Source organism: Anabas testudineus, chromosome 3 (assembly GCF_900324465.2).
Source record: "Anabas testudineus chromosome 3, fAnaTes1.2, whole genome shotgun sequence".
Classification (NCBI taxonomy): Eukaryota; Metazoa; Chordata; class Actinopteri; order Anabantiformes; family Anabantidae; genus Anabas; species Anabas testudineus.
Window position 1 is genome coordinate 15153109 of NC_046612.1, and position 17083 is coordinate 15170191.

The 17083-nt window shown below is 40.3% G+C and overlaps 2 protein-coding genes across 4 annotated transcripts; one reads left to right on the forward strand and one right to left on the reverse strand.

The window, feature by feature from the left end:
• Window positions 1-1017: 1017 nt before the first annotated feature.
• LOC113174615 (40S ribosomal protein S17-like) lies at window positions 1018-4537 on the forward strand (the record flags this gene model as incomplete). Its single annotated transcript, XM_026378694.1, has 5 exons — window positions 1018-1056; window positions 2099-2250; window positions 3195-3300; window positions 3540-3605; window positions 4421-4537. Coding segments are annotated over 5 exons (441 nt in total), but the record flags the coding sequence as incomplete, so codon positions are not given.
• A 382-nt stretch (window positions 4538-4919) lies between these two features.
• cpeb1b (cytoplasmic polyadenylation element binding protein 1b) lies at window positions 4920-16052 on the reverse strand. Of its 3 annotated transcripts, none has more exons than XM_026378897.1 (12): window positions 15919-16052; window positions 15493-15661; window positions 13186-13407; window positions 11859-12088; window positions 11237-11492; window positions 11035-11148; window positions 10205-10294; window positions 8974-9110; window positions 8610-8808; window positions 8414-8508; window positions 7722-7802; window positions 4920-7271 (listed from the first exon to the last, which is right to left on the reverse strand). In XM_026378897.1, the coding sequence occupies exons 1-12, from the start codon at window positions 15931-15933 to the stop codon at window positions 7161-7163; spliced, it is 1719 nt and encodes a 572-aa protein (XP_026234682.1). In that variant the 5' UTR covers window positions 15934-16052; the 3' UTR covers window positions 4920-7160. The 3 variants fall into 3 exon arrangements, with proteins under 3 accessions (XP_026234682.1, XP_026234681.1, XP_026234683.1); XM_026378896.1 differs by having other exon boundaries at window positions 10190-10294; XM_026378898.1 differs by lacking the exons at window positions 15493-15661; window positions 15919-16052 and adding an exon at window positions 13524-13645 and having other exon boundaries at window positions 10190-10294.
• Window positions 16053-17083: the final 1031 nt, after the last annotated feature.

The following is a 17083-nucleotide window of genomic DNA, read 5'->3' on the forward strand; positions in this document are numbered from 1 at the left end:
TGTCTTTTGTGCGACGTTTTTGTACTGATCACATGTAAAACCTGATTATGTTAAAGCTACAGTGGTTAACTTTATTCAAATACTTTTAGTCAGAATTTGTTTATTGTAATTTTATAATGATTTGAGTTACAGATTTGTAGCTTTAACATTATTGAACGATGATGGATATAGCTGGTGTAGATAAATGTTGGAATAGATTTACAATATGAGATTCAAATGCACAGTGACGCATGAAGTTCAGGTTGAATATAAAAATATGAATGTTGTGTAGACACAGTAAATACTTAATTCACTTGTGATTATTTGTCCAGTGATCCCTGAGTAATGAGCTGGTGCCCTCCTGTAGTGTATTGATATACATACTGGTTGTACTTTTTGTGATAACTTTCACATTTACCTGACTACAAATCAGAGACAAATATTTAAATGAGCATGTGATTGTTATAATCACAGATTCATCTATTGGTTTGGTCTTTAAAATGTCAATAATCACGGATTCTGATCTCAAACATTTGCAATTTGATATTTACATTTAGAGGAGGTCTTGCCTAAGGACCCCTACTGGTGGTAGGCCACGGGTGGGATTTGAACCCCCGTCTCCCACATGTTACCACTATACTAACCAGCCGCCTGATATAATTGTTTTGGCTTTCGATTTAAAAACCAAATCAATTTCATTTTTATCATCTAAGACGAAGAAAAGCAGAAAAATCCTCACATTGTTGAGAGATAGATTTAGAAAATGAATGAATGTTATTTAAACCAGCTAATGGATAATCCAATCACTGCCTATCGTTTTACATTCAATAAAATAAGTAACAGTCTTGATGTTTCACATTTGATGCTTGATATTTACATAATTACTGACTTTAATATTTGATTCAATACAATTTGTAGGAAATATTTTGGCTGAGCTTTGGTTTTGACCACACGCAGTTTCACCTCCCGCCGCCGGGTGGCGGTGTTTGCCTGCGAGGCGCCAGCGAGCCGCCTGTTTACTATAAACTTCCGGTATGACGCTCCGGTGCCTCTCTTCCACTGGTCCGGGCCAACATGGTGGGTACACAGAGAACATCTCACTTCACCTGGGAGCACAATCCTCTTTAATCATCACTGTGTGTCTGTTCAACAGGCTTTTTCAATCATCCCTCTGCTCACAAACGGCGCAAAGTATCCTAAACGCTGGGTTTTGATGCACTTGGTTGAAGTTTAATATATGTAAACACAGGCTGAATGTTCCCATGTTAGCTACGTTAGCTTCCCGGCCACTAGTCTGTTCGAACAGTCGGAGAGACTCTGGTACACATGTTTTAATGTGCAGAGATTGTCCAGTCACGATATTCTGCTTTTCACATTTCACTCTAATGTGTTGGTGTCAGATAAAAAGCAGCGTCTTCTTCTCTCGGGTTAACTGTCGCTATCAGGCTAATGTTAGAAATGTTTCTGTGTTGTGATTTTCTGCTCAGAAAACTGTGGATAACTGAAACTGAACTGATCTTGTAATATTTCGTGATTAATTTGAATTTCAGTTTGTATGAAAAATGTATTAAAATACATTAAGTGGAGTCGTAGGCAGAGGAGAACAGATTAGATCCTCAGGTTTGTGCACTCACCTGTGTTCGGATTAAAGTCTAACTTACCTCTCACACAGGTCTTTATTCATCAATAATTAAACACATTTATCCGCAGAAAACCTGTTTGAGTCACATATTGACACTTATGTTAAGTATGTGAATCAGTTAACATTTTAGTTTGTTCCTCCCCACTGATTCATTCCTAGCAATGGAAATGTGGTCTAGACCCAAATAAGTAGCAGAAAATGAATAAATGAATGTTTCAACCTTTCACTTTTTACAAACACACACTCTCTCAACATGTCTCTACTCAAACGTGTTATGATGATAGTTTTACTATCTGTCTTTTCATGGGGCAGAGGCACTTTATCATTAAATAATTTGTAAAATGTTCTCTCACATTAAAAGGTTTCCAGTTTGTCCACTAGATAACGTGATTCCTTTTTTTTTTTTTTTTTAATACTACACTACACATGCCTCCTGTTGCCAGTTGTGTATTTATCATTGTTTCTCTCTCTTAACAGGGTCGAGTCAGGACCAAGACAGTCAAGAAGGCCGCCAGGGTCATCATTGAGAAGTACTACACACGTCTGGGCAATGACTTCCACACAAACAAGAGGGTGTGCGAGGAGATCGCCATTATCCCCAGCAAGCCACTGCGCAACAAAATTGCAGGGTAAGTGAAACTTCAACAGTTTTCTGCCTTTTCAGTTCACCTCAGGTTTGGATGAAACATTAAAGTGTTCTTCAGCAGCTCTGTAGAATAATCATGTGAGGGCGGTTTTGTAATTTTATCTGTAAGTTTATATAGATTCGCTGATAACCTGGCTGACTGTGATCATGTCACAGTAACACAGAGCAGAGGAGCTTTTGTTTCCTGATCACTATTTAGAGCTACAACAATTAACTATTGAGCCAATGTGCCTATGGGCAGGAAATGACTCTGCCTCTTAATAATCTTTTGATGCTTTCCCAGTTATATAATGTAAAGAGAATAAGAGCTCACGGGGCTCTGCATTGCTGTGCTACATCATTTGCAGAGTTTCTAGTAAGGTTTGTAGTTGGAAGACCTGTCATTGCTTTAAGCTCAGTTGTTCATACAGTGTCTATAAAAAGTATTATTCTTTGCAAAACTGCTCAAGCTCTGTCAGGTTGTGTAGGGATCAGGTGTGAACAACCCTTTTCAAGTCCATCCACAAATTCTAACTGCCTCAGAGTAGTCATCGGTGTGTTTGTGGCCTCTCTCACTAGTCTCCTTCTTGCACGGTCAGTTTGTGTGGACGGCCTGTTCTAGGCAGATTTAGACACGTGCCATATTCATATATTCATCATTTCTTGATGATGAATTTTACTGAACTCCAAGGAATGTTTAGTGCCTTCGAGATTTTTTTGTATCCATCCCGACTTATGCTTTTCTTTTTACATATTTTTATTTATATTGGCATTACTTTGTGGAAACCTGTTTTCACTTTGACTTTAATAAGGGTATTTTTCTGACATTTCTTTGTCAACTTTTATTGACCATGATTGATTGATGTCAAAAAAGGATGAAACATCCAAGGGGGTGAGCACCCTTTTATAGGTGCTGAAAATAACCATGTGTTCCTGTTTGTGTCTCAGGTATGTGACACACCTGATGAAGCGTATCCAGCGGGGTCCAGTCAGAGGAATCTCCATCAAGCTGCAGGAGGAGGAGAGAGAGAGGAGGGACAACTACGTCCCAGAGGTTTCATCACACTTTATTTTTTCATGCAAAAGTCTTACTTTGGTTTAAAAGCTTGTGTATTTCTTTCTTTTAGTGCTGTGGCAGTTGGATAATGATTTTTGCTTTGGTGTATCTGACACAGACTGAGCACTTTTTTAATCTTCCACATGTGGCTATTAAATGTACATTTATGAAAGATTGAACATGGTAGAGAAGATTAGGTTTATGCTTAATTTGTTGTTTTTTATCTCATTCTCTAGATTTCTGCTCTAGACCAGGAGCTCATCGAGGTGGATCCAGACACAAAGGAAATGCTCAAGATGCTTGTACGTGTAAAACTTATTTTGCTTTTTATAGTGCTAATGAAATTTTCTATCAGAATATCAAACTGTCAAGTACAATTTTGGGAAGTAGAGAAAGTAGATAAGAGTAAAAGTCCTCACTTTTACTCACAGGTGTAAGGATGAAAACTCAAGTTGTCCTGTAACATAAAGAGATCTTTTTATTGATTCTTACGAGATAAACATAAAAATTTAATGTATAGCTTCTTACATTAAAGGATAGGTTCACAAATTTTCATGTTGGTAGTCAAATACACATTCAGATGTTTGGAGACAACATAAAGCTTCCACCTCCCAAATTGGTCACATTAAGTGGATTCGTTACAGACTTAAGTGCAAAATTCTCTGTGTTACTGTCAAGGAAATAGAGGAAATTATAACCTAAAAAAAACCCTCTGAAGATGATACCAGTGTCTAAAACCTAAGAAACATACTCAAATTTCTGTAATCTTACAGCAAGGAGATGCAGTAAATTCTCAAATGGAAGATATTTGGAACTATTGTAGGTAGAGCTGAAACAGCTGGTGATAAATGGATCACCAGGAAAAATAGGTGTCAATTCTTTTGTTCACCGAGTAATGTATATAATATAATCTGGTTCTTAAAACAAATGAGGAAAAATATCTGAATATTTAGCTGCTTTTGTTTTGATATTGTTGCAGACATTTAGGTGGTTTGAGAAACAAAACGCCTTTTGATCATTTAAGACCAAGCATAACTGTAGACCAGTAACTGTGTTTTACTGCTTGTGACTTTTAATATTTCTGTCTGCATGAATCATGAATTTATTTTCCTTGTAGGATTTTGGTGGCCTTTCCAACCTTCAAGTCACTCAGCCAACTATTGGAATGAACTTCAAAACACCGCGAGGACTGTAAAATCATGTGTGAAAAACTTCAATAAAGATACAGATGGTAGCAGGCTTGGATTTATTTTGTTACGTGGCAGGTGTTGGACATTTTCACATCCAGATGGTGCACGGAGCAAAGCCGAGTGTCAAACTGATGAAGGGATACTTTTAGCAGCAGTAAAATACTCGGATGCTTCATGTGCTAATGTCAGACAAATGTGAAGTATATTTTCCTCTAATATAAATACAGAGTAAACATACACACACTACTTGGAATAGTTTAAATCTGAATTCAGCTGAATGAAATTTAGGATTTAAATTATTTCAGTCAGCTGCGTGCTATAGCAAACATGCATGGTGCATGCCCTGGCTTTAAATCAAGCTGAGTGAGAAAGTTACCAGAAAAATAAACCCTGCCATGTTGTACCAGCTGAATTAGTGTTTGAGATATCTTCAATTAGTTTTCCTATCAGCAGTGGATTCCAGATAATTACAGAGTTCAGTTCAATTGCAGATACCTTCAAGTTGGCACATTTAAAAGATGTATACAAAGAATACTATTCAAAATTCAGTTATCAAACTGAAGTTGTGACTAGTCAAAATGTAGCTTCATGTATCTTAAATTTTAGTTTTGACTAGTCAGAAATACATTGCAGCTATTTGTCATATTTGAGTTCATTTGGACATTTTTCACTTTTATCCAAAATATTTAAAGATTTGACTGGTTAAAATTCAGTTAATCTCAAACTGAAATTAGTCAAAATTGCAAATATCTTGAAATTCGTAAGTTAAATTTCATCAAAGATATCTAGAGTTCACATTGCAGATGTCAACCACAGTTTTGGCCAAGTTAGTTTACCCGTTCAGATTAATGAGCCATTCTTAAATATTCAATATAGAGCTTATTAGAATTGTGACTTGTCAAACCAAGTGTCTTACTGCACCACCCAGAACTGAAACAGCTTTATGGGTGTGAAACTAAAACTCAAGTCCCCTTAAACACAGCTTATTCCATTCTAAACATCTGAAAACTTCACTTCATAAAAATGTCCTGTATGCAGTAAAAAGCTTTAAGACTTGATGGCTTAACATTAAAATTGAACTCTGACTTCAAATTGTCAGTTTCCCATTACAGGCCTATTTAGAGTAAAAATTTAATAAGATTGTTTAAAAAGCTGAAACTGTCACAAGGCACAAAGCCAAATCAGTCCAGGCCCAGCATACACATCACATTTGACTTAAAGTTCTTGTTATGCTTTTAATCTTTAAAGCAGCTTGAGAACACAACTAGAAAAATGTCTAAAGTGACAACTTCTATTTAATTCTTACATTTCAAAATGTAAACCCCAATACAACAGAAGAATTAAAGATCCACACTCTGCCATAATGCTTAAACACCTTTATTGTGCCCAATCTGAACATACTCCACAACTGTAAGTAGCAGCAAACTTGGCAGACCACAATGAGGTAGACTTTCAAAACTCTAAAAAGCAGCTGGGCTAAGGGACAACAAGCTCAGCATGACAAACCTAATGGATAAAGAAAAGACACTTCGTCTTTGGCACACAGCTTATTATGCATTTATGTCCAACTGGAACAAGTAGGCAAAAATGGGGTAAGAAAGCATGGAATCATTTACTGGGGTCTACTCAAGCTCTGGATAGATTAATTTATCATCAGCTAAGTGGAAGTTCTTACATTCAACAGGAAACAAACAGCTGTTCCAACATAGGCATGTCCCCCTGCTGATGTACAAAAGTGATTAAAAACCACTGCCACCTCTCCACACGTGCAAATTAAAAAGTGCAAAAATCAAACCATGTACAATTAGATGTTCAGTCACTCCAGTCAACAGGATCCATCAGATACTTGAGAAGTGATGAACTACAAGTTGAAGCATATCCAGTACTACGGTTACATTTAATATAACTGGACAAAAAGTTTAAGTACTTCCAACTTTGTGCCCATTCAGTTGAGATTTGGGAGGGCAAATTAAAAAGAATAGCCACAGAAAAATGTATGAGAAAAGAAAAATAAAAAGGGGGTTTCCCATAAACAGCCGCCTGGTAGAATTCTGTTCAAAATTGTCATGTCAAGACTTAAAACCGTTTGTGTACAAATTAGTAAAAAACTGCGTAAAATGTCTGAAATGCGACTGGTTAAATGAAGCCCAACATTCAACTCCCAAAAGTAAGAAACACCGGTTGGCTTGCACAGGAAAAACAGATGCCAACGGGGGTAGGGGAGGGAGGGGGGAAAAAAAAATAAAAATTTAAAGGCACTGTATGGCGTTTGCCAATGAACGGCAATGAGACTTGCGTGATTGCTCTTCACTATGCAACACATGTAAACAAAAAGGAAAAAAGGAAATTGCATTTTCATCCACTTCTTAACCTTAGGCTGACTCCCATCTTTCTGTCTGGCCACAAGTCTGGAAAATGCATAAGTGTGAAGGGCCCCTTGTCTGTCCCAATAAGGTCACTGTGCATAGTGCCACTGTGAACAACAGCAAAAATGTAGCAAGTGCAAAAGTGAACATTTTCTACAGTGATATCCCCAGTGCCTGGTAGAGTGCCATGGTGCCCTCGTATCGAGGGCCGTCCGGCACACGTGCTCTCCTTGGCGGGCGGCCTCGCCCCACAGAGAGGGGCTCCTCCTTGTGCCCTTCAGCATGTTTAGATCCATCTGCTCTAACTGGAGTCCCTGTTCTTCTGGTTGCGCATGAGGGGCCGGTGGTTACTCAAGATGTCCATGGAGTGCTGCCAGTGCCAGCAGGAGCGGCAGTAGTACTTGAAGCAGGCCTAGTGTCAACAAATAGTGACTTAGTGTATTATAGGCTACTGTAGCTGATGGTTTCTGAATCACTTTTAGTTGCTTGCTACGTCACTGTTCTAGATCAACTTTGTACAAAGTTAGCATTAATATACAAAACTACAAAGATTACAGCTGTAATCCAACCACAACTTAACCAGTGTTAATTGACATTTTCTTTGAAACAAGATCAGACGTTTAACTGCATTTAACATGTACTAAACCACACATTTCCATTAATGCATTTAAATTGTTGGATCACTGGTTTATTCCATTTATAGTCTAGTCAAGCTCACAAGTTTAGTGTCAAAAACAGAAAAAAAAAAAAAAAAGGATTTTTGAAAATATTAACCTAGACTTAATGACAAACTACTGGCTAATGCCCTGGACTGATCAGAATCATCTTGTTGATAAGGTTTGTTGCAACAGTTTGCACTGACCTGGTCTCTACAGAAGAAAGGCCCAGGTTGACGAAGGCAAACTTGACACATTGAGTCTTCCAGGTAGGGGTCAATCTGGACCTGAGAGAAGAGACAAAGCATGTTTACAGCTGTTCTAGTGAGAAGTCACATTTACACGCTAATGTAGCACAGATTAACAAAAGCACAAGTATTGCAGGTTACTATAAGTTTCCATGTGGTACTTTCAGATACTGAAGGCACTTATTTTTAAACCAGAAGAGGGCTCAGCAAGATTACCAGCATCTCACCAGATTGTGGGGACACTGATCTCATCACTCCAAACAGATCAGCCATTGTCCTCAGTCATAATTTCCCCTTGTTTGAAGCTGAAGTATCAAACATGTTTCAGTTGCACTCTGTTGTATTTAGTCTGATACATGAACCCACCTCAGGCAAGCAAGAAAACTTTGCCATTTTGCTTGACTGAGGTCAATTTTGTAAGATGCATGAAACTTGCATAAGAGTTAGAAAAGGTCAACTGTCTTTTAAAACCTCCAGTGCCTTGCAAAGTAATACAGCCTTCATTTAACAGTGCTTACAAGCTGTTCTGCAGGTTTCCCCTCATGCAGATTTCTATGTTTTTTCACCATTTAAATTATGCTGTTTTAGTTAAAACACTCATTCCAGCTGCACAGAAGTCAGATTAGAAATAGACATAATGCATATCTTACCTTCTTTGTAAACTTGGGGGTTTTAATCTCCACAAATGCTGCACAAACAGCCTTCAGATAACTGCGCTGATTGTTAAAAGTGACACGACCAGAGCCTGCAAGAAAGGTTTTGTATAAACAGTGTGCATAGCGGGTTAATATGAAACTGCTCATGACAGCTTCAGGTATTTTGGACCATCTAAGCCTACAGTCTCACCTATGGGGTACTTGTGCTTGTCTGTGTCAATGCCAGCATACATGACTCCTCCAAACAGGTCATTCATGATGCTGGCCAGCGCCTCTGCATTCAGCATACCATGCAGCGCGCCAACAAACACCGTCTTACTCGGGTCCAAACGCTGGGCAGGGCATCGCACGTAGTTGCTGTCAGAGATCACCCAGGGAATCACCTGCACCTGTACCAAGGTGGACAAAATAAAAATCACAAGTCTTAACAGATTTCAGATCCATTTCACATGAGCAAATGCACTGAAAATACAGGATTAGTCAGTAGCAAATAAATGCCTCAGACAAACATATTGCAGTGCATATTGTTTCTTGCATGTGTAGTTTCCACTTACATCCTTGCATCTCATTCTGCGGCTGGACATCTTGAAGTAGTACTCCCTGTTGTCCTCGGGGTGAAATGGGTCCTGGGAGCAGGCATGGAGCAGTGCCCGCACAGACTTCTCATTTTCAAACACCAAGTAAACATAGCCTACAAACAGAAAAATGCAGTAAGGTCCCTGTAATGTAGTTTATTTAAACTAAAGGTAAAGATTCTCCAGATCCACCCTCCATTTGGATCCTTGTGTTGGTGCTGGGTTTTATCACCAAACATTTGCTATATTAAGCACCGACTGTACTCCAAAGGGGCTTTGAAACACTGATGGTCCACACCCTGTACTGTACTGTACTATCCCTGAACACCTCAGAGATACAATTGACCATTCATGCTGTGCCCTCAGTCAAAAGCTGCAAAAATAAATAAATAGGCCAAACATTCATATTTTTGGGATTTTAAGTTGAATTTGTAGGTAGCTGTGTTCATGTGCAATGACATGGATGAGGTTGGACAGCAGGGGTAGCATCACATCACCACATGACACTGAATGCAAAGGCCAATAATGCACCACAATTGACCCAAGTGTCATTCTCCTAATTTAGACTTTCAAAACTGCTTTCCTGATGTTTGGAAAGCATGAAGACCCATTACCACCTTACAAAAAAAGCTGTTGCACAAGATAATTTATAACATCCAACGTATTTTACGTAAAATACGTATTTTACGTAAAATACGTTGGGACAAAGATTCCAAAGCCAATATAAATTAGAATAAAAAAACATCTGGGCATCTACACACCAGGTGCTGTTAAATTATGTTTATACATTTGATGTGCACACTGCATTCACAACAGAAACATTAGCTACAATCTCCTAATTAAAACAAGATGGGCTCAATATGTGACCTAGTAATTCCCACAAAATGATCTCCGAATATAGAGTCTAGATCGTATATACACAAACAAGAACTATTCAGGTATTTTAGAGATAGCTGTCAATGTCAAACAGCAGAGATTGTAACCCAGTGTAAACCAAGAAACTTCCATGTTCTTCAGGGTTGGTTTATTGTGAGGCGTGTCTGTGTTCCACTCCTCGTTTTGTGTCCCAGCTATGCCCAAAAATCACCAACCTAGCGCCCCGGTCCTACAGTAACTCACCAACATGCCAAGTGCTCACCACAGTGCCACCCTGAAACCATGAAGAAAAAAAAATATCCTACCAGCTTGTTGTTACCTTTGGCCACATTACCTTTGGGAGGGCAGCGAGGGTGCTTTCCATCCTTACCCGGCCACTCCACTGTCAGTGGGCCATAGCCACTGAAGGTATTGATCAGACCAGCTGAAATAATGAGAAAGGATGACGCAACCAAAAGATGTATATGTAGATGTTTATATTTGCCACAACAAACAAGTATTTGAATCAGTTTCCATAGTTTACATTAGTGTGTAGTCTCAATTATGAATATGAAATGAACTTGTTTTATAAAATGCCCGGGCTGTTATAACTGCATAACTTGGTCTTATGACAGTTGCTACAGGTCAAACCATGATGTTACCACTGGGGGAAACCTATAGTAACCACATCACCACCTGTAAGGTAACTTCACTTCCTAAAGTTAATACAGTTTCAACTATATAGCTACAGGCTGTCATGTCTACATCTCTTCATCCAAGACCCAAATTGTACCCAGCCTTGTATTTTTTCATCCATTTGAGTACACTAAATATAAAACCATGGAGCCACAATATAAGCTGTGTAAGTTATTGTTGTTGTCCATATTTGGAACAAGATGCAATTTCAGGTCTGTGCCGTTTGAACTTTCAGTCAGGTGTCCTCCAAATATGACAACTTGTGGCCTTGCTAGTCTTTTGGCATGTCCCTGCTTTGTTGATGTCGCTCTACAATATCGGGCACAACCTCGAACCAAAAAACTAAAGTTAAGGGAGCATGGATTTAAAGTTTGTCACAAAAAGGTTGTCTTCTTTACTACAAACTACCCTTTTAATTTAGGCTTTAAGAAGGGGGGGTGACCCAACACTGAAATCAAAACAAAACCATAAGTTTGCAGTAGAAGTTACCTTCTGTGATGTCCCAGGGCACACCACCAAGAAACACCTTGCAGGAATACAGAGGATCCTTGTTGTTTCTGGGCGGCAACTGACCGCTCCAGGTGAATGTGGCCTCATTCACAGCTGATGAAAAAGAAAGGAGCCAAAATTCAGAGCACAATTCTATCCACATAAATTTATGCCAAATGGCAAGTATTTTTGATTGATGTACCTGCAGCCTGCCTGTGCAGGCGGGCCTCTCTCTCAATGCTGAATGCATCATCTGACTGGTCTAGCATGCTTGCACCAGGCCATGGAGAACTGGTGCGCCAGCGGCGGGAAATGGCTGATGAAGCGGGGCTGGCACTGGATGGTGGGGTCATTGGAGAGCTTGAGTCCTGGGGGTCCAGACGGGATCCCAGTCGCAGAAGGTCCTTCTGCATGTTTGATGCGAGATAAGGCAGGGGAGGGGAAATCCGCAAAGTCGACTGGAGAGAAACATTTCCAGAGAATGAGAAAGTGTCAAACCCAAAAACCAAAGCTGACAAAATGCAGTTGCACAAATTGTGTGTGTGTGTGTGTGTGTGTGTGTGTGTGTGTGTGTGTGTGTGGGGTGGGGGTGGCAGCATTACTTCATAATGATCTGTTCCTTCATCCAGCTACTTCCATCTGCTGAAAGTAGAGTGGCAAGTGTCTGCAGCCTTTATCATGCATAGGCATGCTTGTAAAAAGCTGATGTAGCCTGGTTACTTAAGTGTATGTAAATGCACCTCGTGGGTAGATGTGCAAACAGTCACCACCCCTTAACAAGCCTGCAAACAAAACAGTAACAGAATAAGTATTGCGTGACTTACCAACATGTCACAGAGATGGTCTGAGCCAGAGCTAAAGCCGCTGGTCTCTGAGTCTTCAGGACTGCTGGAGCGAGAGTCCAGAAAGGAGCTTGAGTCCAGTCGGTTTGCCATGCGAGCCATGCTGGGGAACTTCTCCAGGAAGTCTGCAGTCATGCTCATGGACTCAGGGTGCAGATAGCCTGATGGTTTCCCAAGGATGCTCCTGATGGGACTGTTCAGTATACCAAGCACTGTAGAAAAAAAAAAAAAAAAAAATGCATATAAGAATGTTGCAGCATGCTACATTGCAAATTCAGGTTTCCAAAATGAATTAAATGAGCAAAGTGAAGGAAATTGGGTCCGCATGCTGAGTCAGACATCGATTTGTGAGAAGTGAAACGCAGCAACGTAAACTTAAGCTTCCAAAATTTGCTTGTAGAAGATGGTACAGAATGTAAACTAGTTGCAACAGCAAACTGAAAAGCTTGAGTCAAATGCTAAGCATTTTCAATTTTACATTTGAAGACAATTTGAAACATAATCCTGCCAAAAGAAGCCACACACACTTCCCATAGAAAAAGTTACTGAAGATGAATTCAGAAAGTCTAGTGACTCCTATTTTAACAAACACCTTCAGACATGATAACCAAGTGAGTCAGCTGGTAATTGACATGTCCTGCAATAGTGAACACGAGGCTCTGAGGGGATTATTCAGCTGTAGGCCGCATTCAAAGCTCTGTCCCACTTTGTTGCAAGCCCAGTTTAGAAAGCTCTAAATGAGTATGCCAAGTTAGTTTAGTCATAGGGCAAAACTATAGCACTACAAATGGGTCAGGACAAATTTGGGAGTGATTATACTCAGTCCTAAGTCTCTACAGAGACACTTACCTCTGAACTGTTTGACTATGTGTCATGTTTCTGTAGCCTTTAGCCAGAACTGTGCATTCAGTCTGAAAAACATCCTGTCATCATTAACTAAACGGCAAATGGGTTAAGGTCTGGGAAAACAGAAGTAGCTTTACTGGGTTGTTTGTGCCGGTTGGAGATGCAGCACAGCAAAACTGCCACATCATCCTCCCTAGTGGCGCTACAGATTGTTCCAACAGACCGACACTGTTAACCATCCATCACATTTCAATATAAATGAGGGTCACACAAATCAAGACACAGCTTCAGCTGTTCTAATATCTACAGTCATATCAAAATAAATTGTGCCACGAGGAGACACACTTCATGATACATAATTATCACCCCAATCACACTGGGACATGTATAAAACAGAAGACCAAGCATATGTTTTGCTGCAAACCCTCAACACATTTAAGTAAACAAGAGGCCTGGTACTTACTGGAGGGTGAGCTGGTCTGAACCTGGGAAGGGGAGGCATGTGTATCAGTCTCCTGGCTGCTCCATGGTCTGTCCCAGCTAGAGAGACTAAGAGATTGGAGGCCCAGGCCCAGGTCTGTGACACCTGGTGGGCCCCTGGATGAAGGCATCTCCTGGGAGCCGGGCATGCCACCACAATTGGGGAAGAGCATCCTCCTGCTGCCCACAGCAGCCAGCTCTGACTCTTTTCGGTCCAAGATCCAGTTCACAGATGTAGCAAGAAGAGAAGTAGTGTTAGACAGCAAAAAAAAGAAATGTTTCAATCTGCGTTACATAGAAGAGCAGGAAAATCTTTCTCACAACACAATTTCAATGATGAGAAATCTCAAATCTTTTCGCCCGTCTCAAAAAGAGTAACTTCCCTCATCATATCTCCCCTTCCCTGGCTGACAGGGGAGCTAACCTGCTGCCTCTGTGCCCGGTGCAACTGCCATGCATCTCCGTCCGCATCACTGACCCACCTAACAGCACGTGACATGGCTGCTGATGCACACACACCCCTGCTAATGACATCAGCTCCCCCCCACCCACCCACCTCCCTGCTTCCTTGCCTAACAACTGTGTAATGAAAAATTCCTGTCGGAGCTGTTAGCTTGTTGATATAAGTACTCCCCTCTCTGGTGGGCACAGCACGTCTGACTCAGTGGGAAAACAGTCGCCGCTGCTGCTGCTGCTGCTGCTTACACCGTGTCTTGCCTTGTTTCCTGAGTGAGCTGACAGAGGCAAGAGGGAGGGGGAGCGAAGGGCAGAGCTACAGCAGCATGGTGGGAGGCAGCATGTGAGATGGGAGTAAATGACTCAGCAGACTCCAAGTACTTCAGACTTGGAGAAACTCCATTTAATTTAAAGTCTTTTCACTGCTTGGTTGTAGAATTCTCCTGATGTTATGCACATACAGTGATGAAACCGGCATGTGGCACCTCATGGGAGAAGCAGCTGACTGATCAGATGTTGACGACAGAGCAATATGCACCACCAGCTCCTCCCTTCCCTATCTAGGCCTGGAAAGCATCCAACTGCCAGTAGCAGCCCTGATTCAGCAACACCAAGCTGGGGTGGATGGGGTAGAGAGGCCATACTAGACGTTTAGCTCTATCTGCATTAAGAACCAGTTTACTTTTGCCTCACCCAAGATAAATAATTTGGGTTGTACTGCTGCTCATGTCAAACTGAGCACAGTTCACCGCTGCACAGTACCAATTACATTTTCTGCTGGTCACAAGTGCAGACATGCTGTAAGCAAATTAACAATTCAAAGGAAGGACACAGGAACTGTGCTGAGCTTAAGTCTTGGCAAATCTCGCTCATGAGGCATAAAAGCAACACTTAAAATTGCTGCAATGCTGCAGGCCAGTGATGCAGCATGAATCAGCTGCTGGCAACAAATGTTAATGACAAGGTGGCAGAGGTGTAACCAATTCTGGCAGAGAAAGTAGAAGTGTCTTCTTCAAGCCTTCAAAACACAGACAACTTCGTGCACGTAAAACTCTGCTGGGTAATGCAACAATAGACTTGGGGAATATAACTCCAACTTGTCTTTTCTGGGAAAGGAAACTATAGGAGGATGTACATTTATAAACAATTTAAGAAACATTGAGCCGGTTTAAAGTCAATTTGACTACAAGTAATCCACGATGACAAAGAAAGATGCCACATGAGCCTTCTTGGAAGTTGAGTGGCATTTTTAAAAATAATTTTAACACTTTAAAAACTAGACAATGACACTAATGACATTGTATATTGCAATTGTTTCACCAAAGTTTTATTTTACATTTTTTATGCAAATTACTGTTAATTTTTGAAGCTAATCTGTAAATAAAAACCCTGTAGTAAAGAGAAATATAATTTAACTGCATGTTAAGATTTCAACATTTATTGCAGAGGTTACCTTTATGTACGATTTGCTAAGTGCGGGCCAAAACTTAACTTAAAACAAAGTTACTAAATAAAAAATTCCAAGTAATTAATCACTTCATTTTTGGGGCCTGGTCAGAGTTCAGATTCAGGAGAGGGACTGTCCAGCAGTATCAGAGTAACTATGCATACACACTTTGCTGTAGTAACCAAATCCTCCATGTTCAGTGGTTGAAGTCAGCATTAAAGTGCATGTCATGGCGCCCACTCCTTTGTGAGTTGCATAAACATTAATCCAACGAATGTGTTTATTTTAGGGCTGAATGACCATTTACTGACTTTAGGCCAAATTCACCCACACAAGTGTAAAAAAAAAATAATTTAAAAAGACTAAATAAATAAATAAAGAGTTTACCACACAGCAGGTCTGGCTTTCCTTTGGTGTTCGGTGTGGTGCACACCCCGGTGAAGTCCAGAGCGTTGCCCAGCATCGTGTTCATCCTGCGGAAGATGTCTGCGTTGCTGCAGGTGGACAGGGCCGGAGACTCGGAGTCGGGGTTCTCCGGCCTGCGGGGATCATTTCTCTGCAGGAGAAACCCAGAAGAAAGGACACAATTAATTCTGAAGTTAAGAAGAAAAGAGGTCAGGGTGAATGTTCGTTTAAATTTAGCAACATGAAACGGAAGTTTTCGACGGTTATGAGTTAAAAAGTTAAATTAGACGAACAATAAGACGTCGGTGGTGGTTTATGACACACCAGAGGTCAACGCCGGACGAGCTCCTGTTATTATTATTCCTAGTATTGCATGAATTCAGCTCGTTGGTTTGGTTTGGGACTCACCAGGGAAAACGCCATGATGCTCAGTGTGACAACAACAACAAGCAGCGGCTCGAGGAGCTCATATTTAAGACGGCAGCAGCCGCTAATTAGCCGCAAGTCGAAGAACGTGCGCTCGGCTCGCGGCCCACGGTGTGTTCACGTGCCTTCAAATCAAGCAACAGGCCGCAAGAGTCAAAAACCACGTGCTCGAGCATCTTCACCTGAACCCAGATCAGAGATCAGAGATCAAAGATCAGAGATCAGAGATCAAAGATCAGGGATCAGAGATCAGGGAGCAGCACAGGATCCAAAGCAGCTGCAGTGACTGTGATGTTATATTTACTGATGCAGCTGTAAAAAAACTAAAGTTAATTATTTGATGATCATCGTTTTGAATCGTAACATTTACTAGATAATTCTAATTACTTTAAATACTGAATTTCACATTATAATAAATAAAAATGTAGTAAATGTAAATGTAGCTACTTAGTCGTTATGTAAATGCAAATTATATATATATATATATATTTATTTTATTTTTTGTCATGTTTTTTTGTAATGTCAGTAGCGAAAAAGTGAAAAAACATTTCACAACCACAATTCTTTCATGCACCCTCACCTGTCATCAGTTAACCTACTGACTTACAAATCATCCAGAACAGTGCCTTCATAAATATTTTTGGTAACTTTTTAGTTTTATGTCACAACTTTTTGTTGCACAGACCACACTCTAAATGTGCTTATATTATTAAACACTGAAATCATTTTGAATTTACAAATCACAGCATTATGAATTTACAGTATCCAGTTGATAACAGGTTGTGTTTTCCAGTTTGACCTCATGATGATGCTGTTGTCTCAGTGTGAATACGTAAGACACATGATGAAGAAGACTTTTTTTTTTCATTGACTTACAGCTTTTACTACTGTGAAAACGGCGGCACCGCCTCTGGGAGGTATAGAACTAGAGATACATGTGAAGCTGCTGGTTATAGGTAAATCAACTGAGCTGTTGACATACATCCAGTTAGTCCCAGGTACTGCCTACAGGTACCTCAGCTGCCTGTTATTGTTCTTAATGTGTTTTTAAGAAGACTACAAGAAAAATGATTTTACGGTTATTTGCGAAAGTTTAGTATGTTTGGTGTTTGGAGTTTTGAAGAAAAACACATGAAGAAGTATTCAG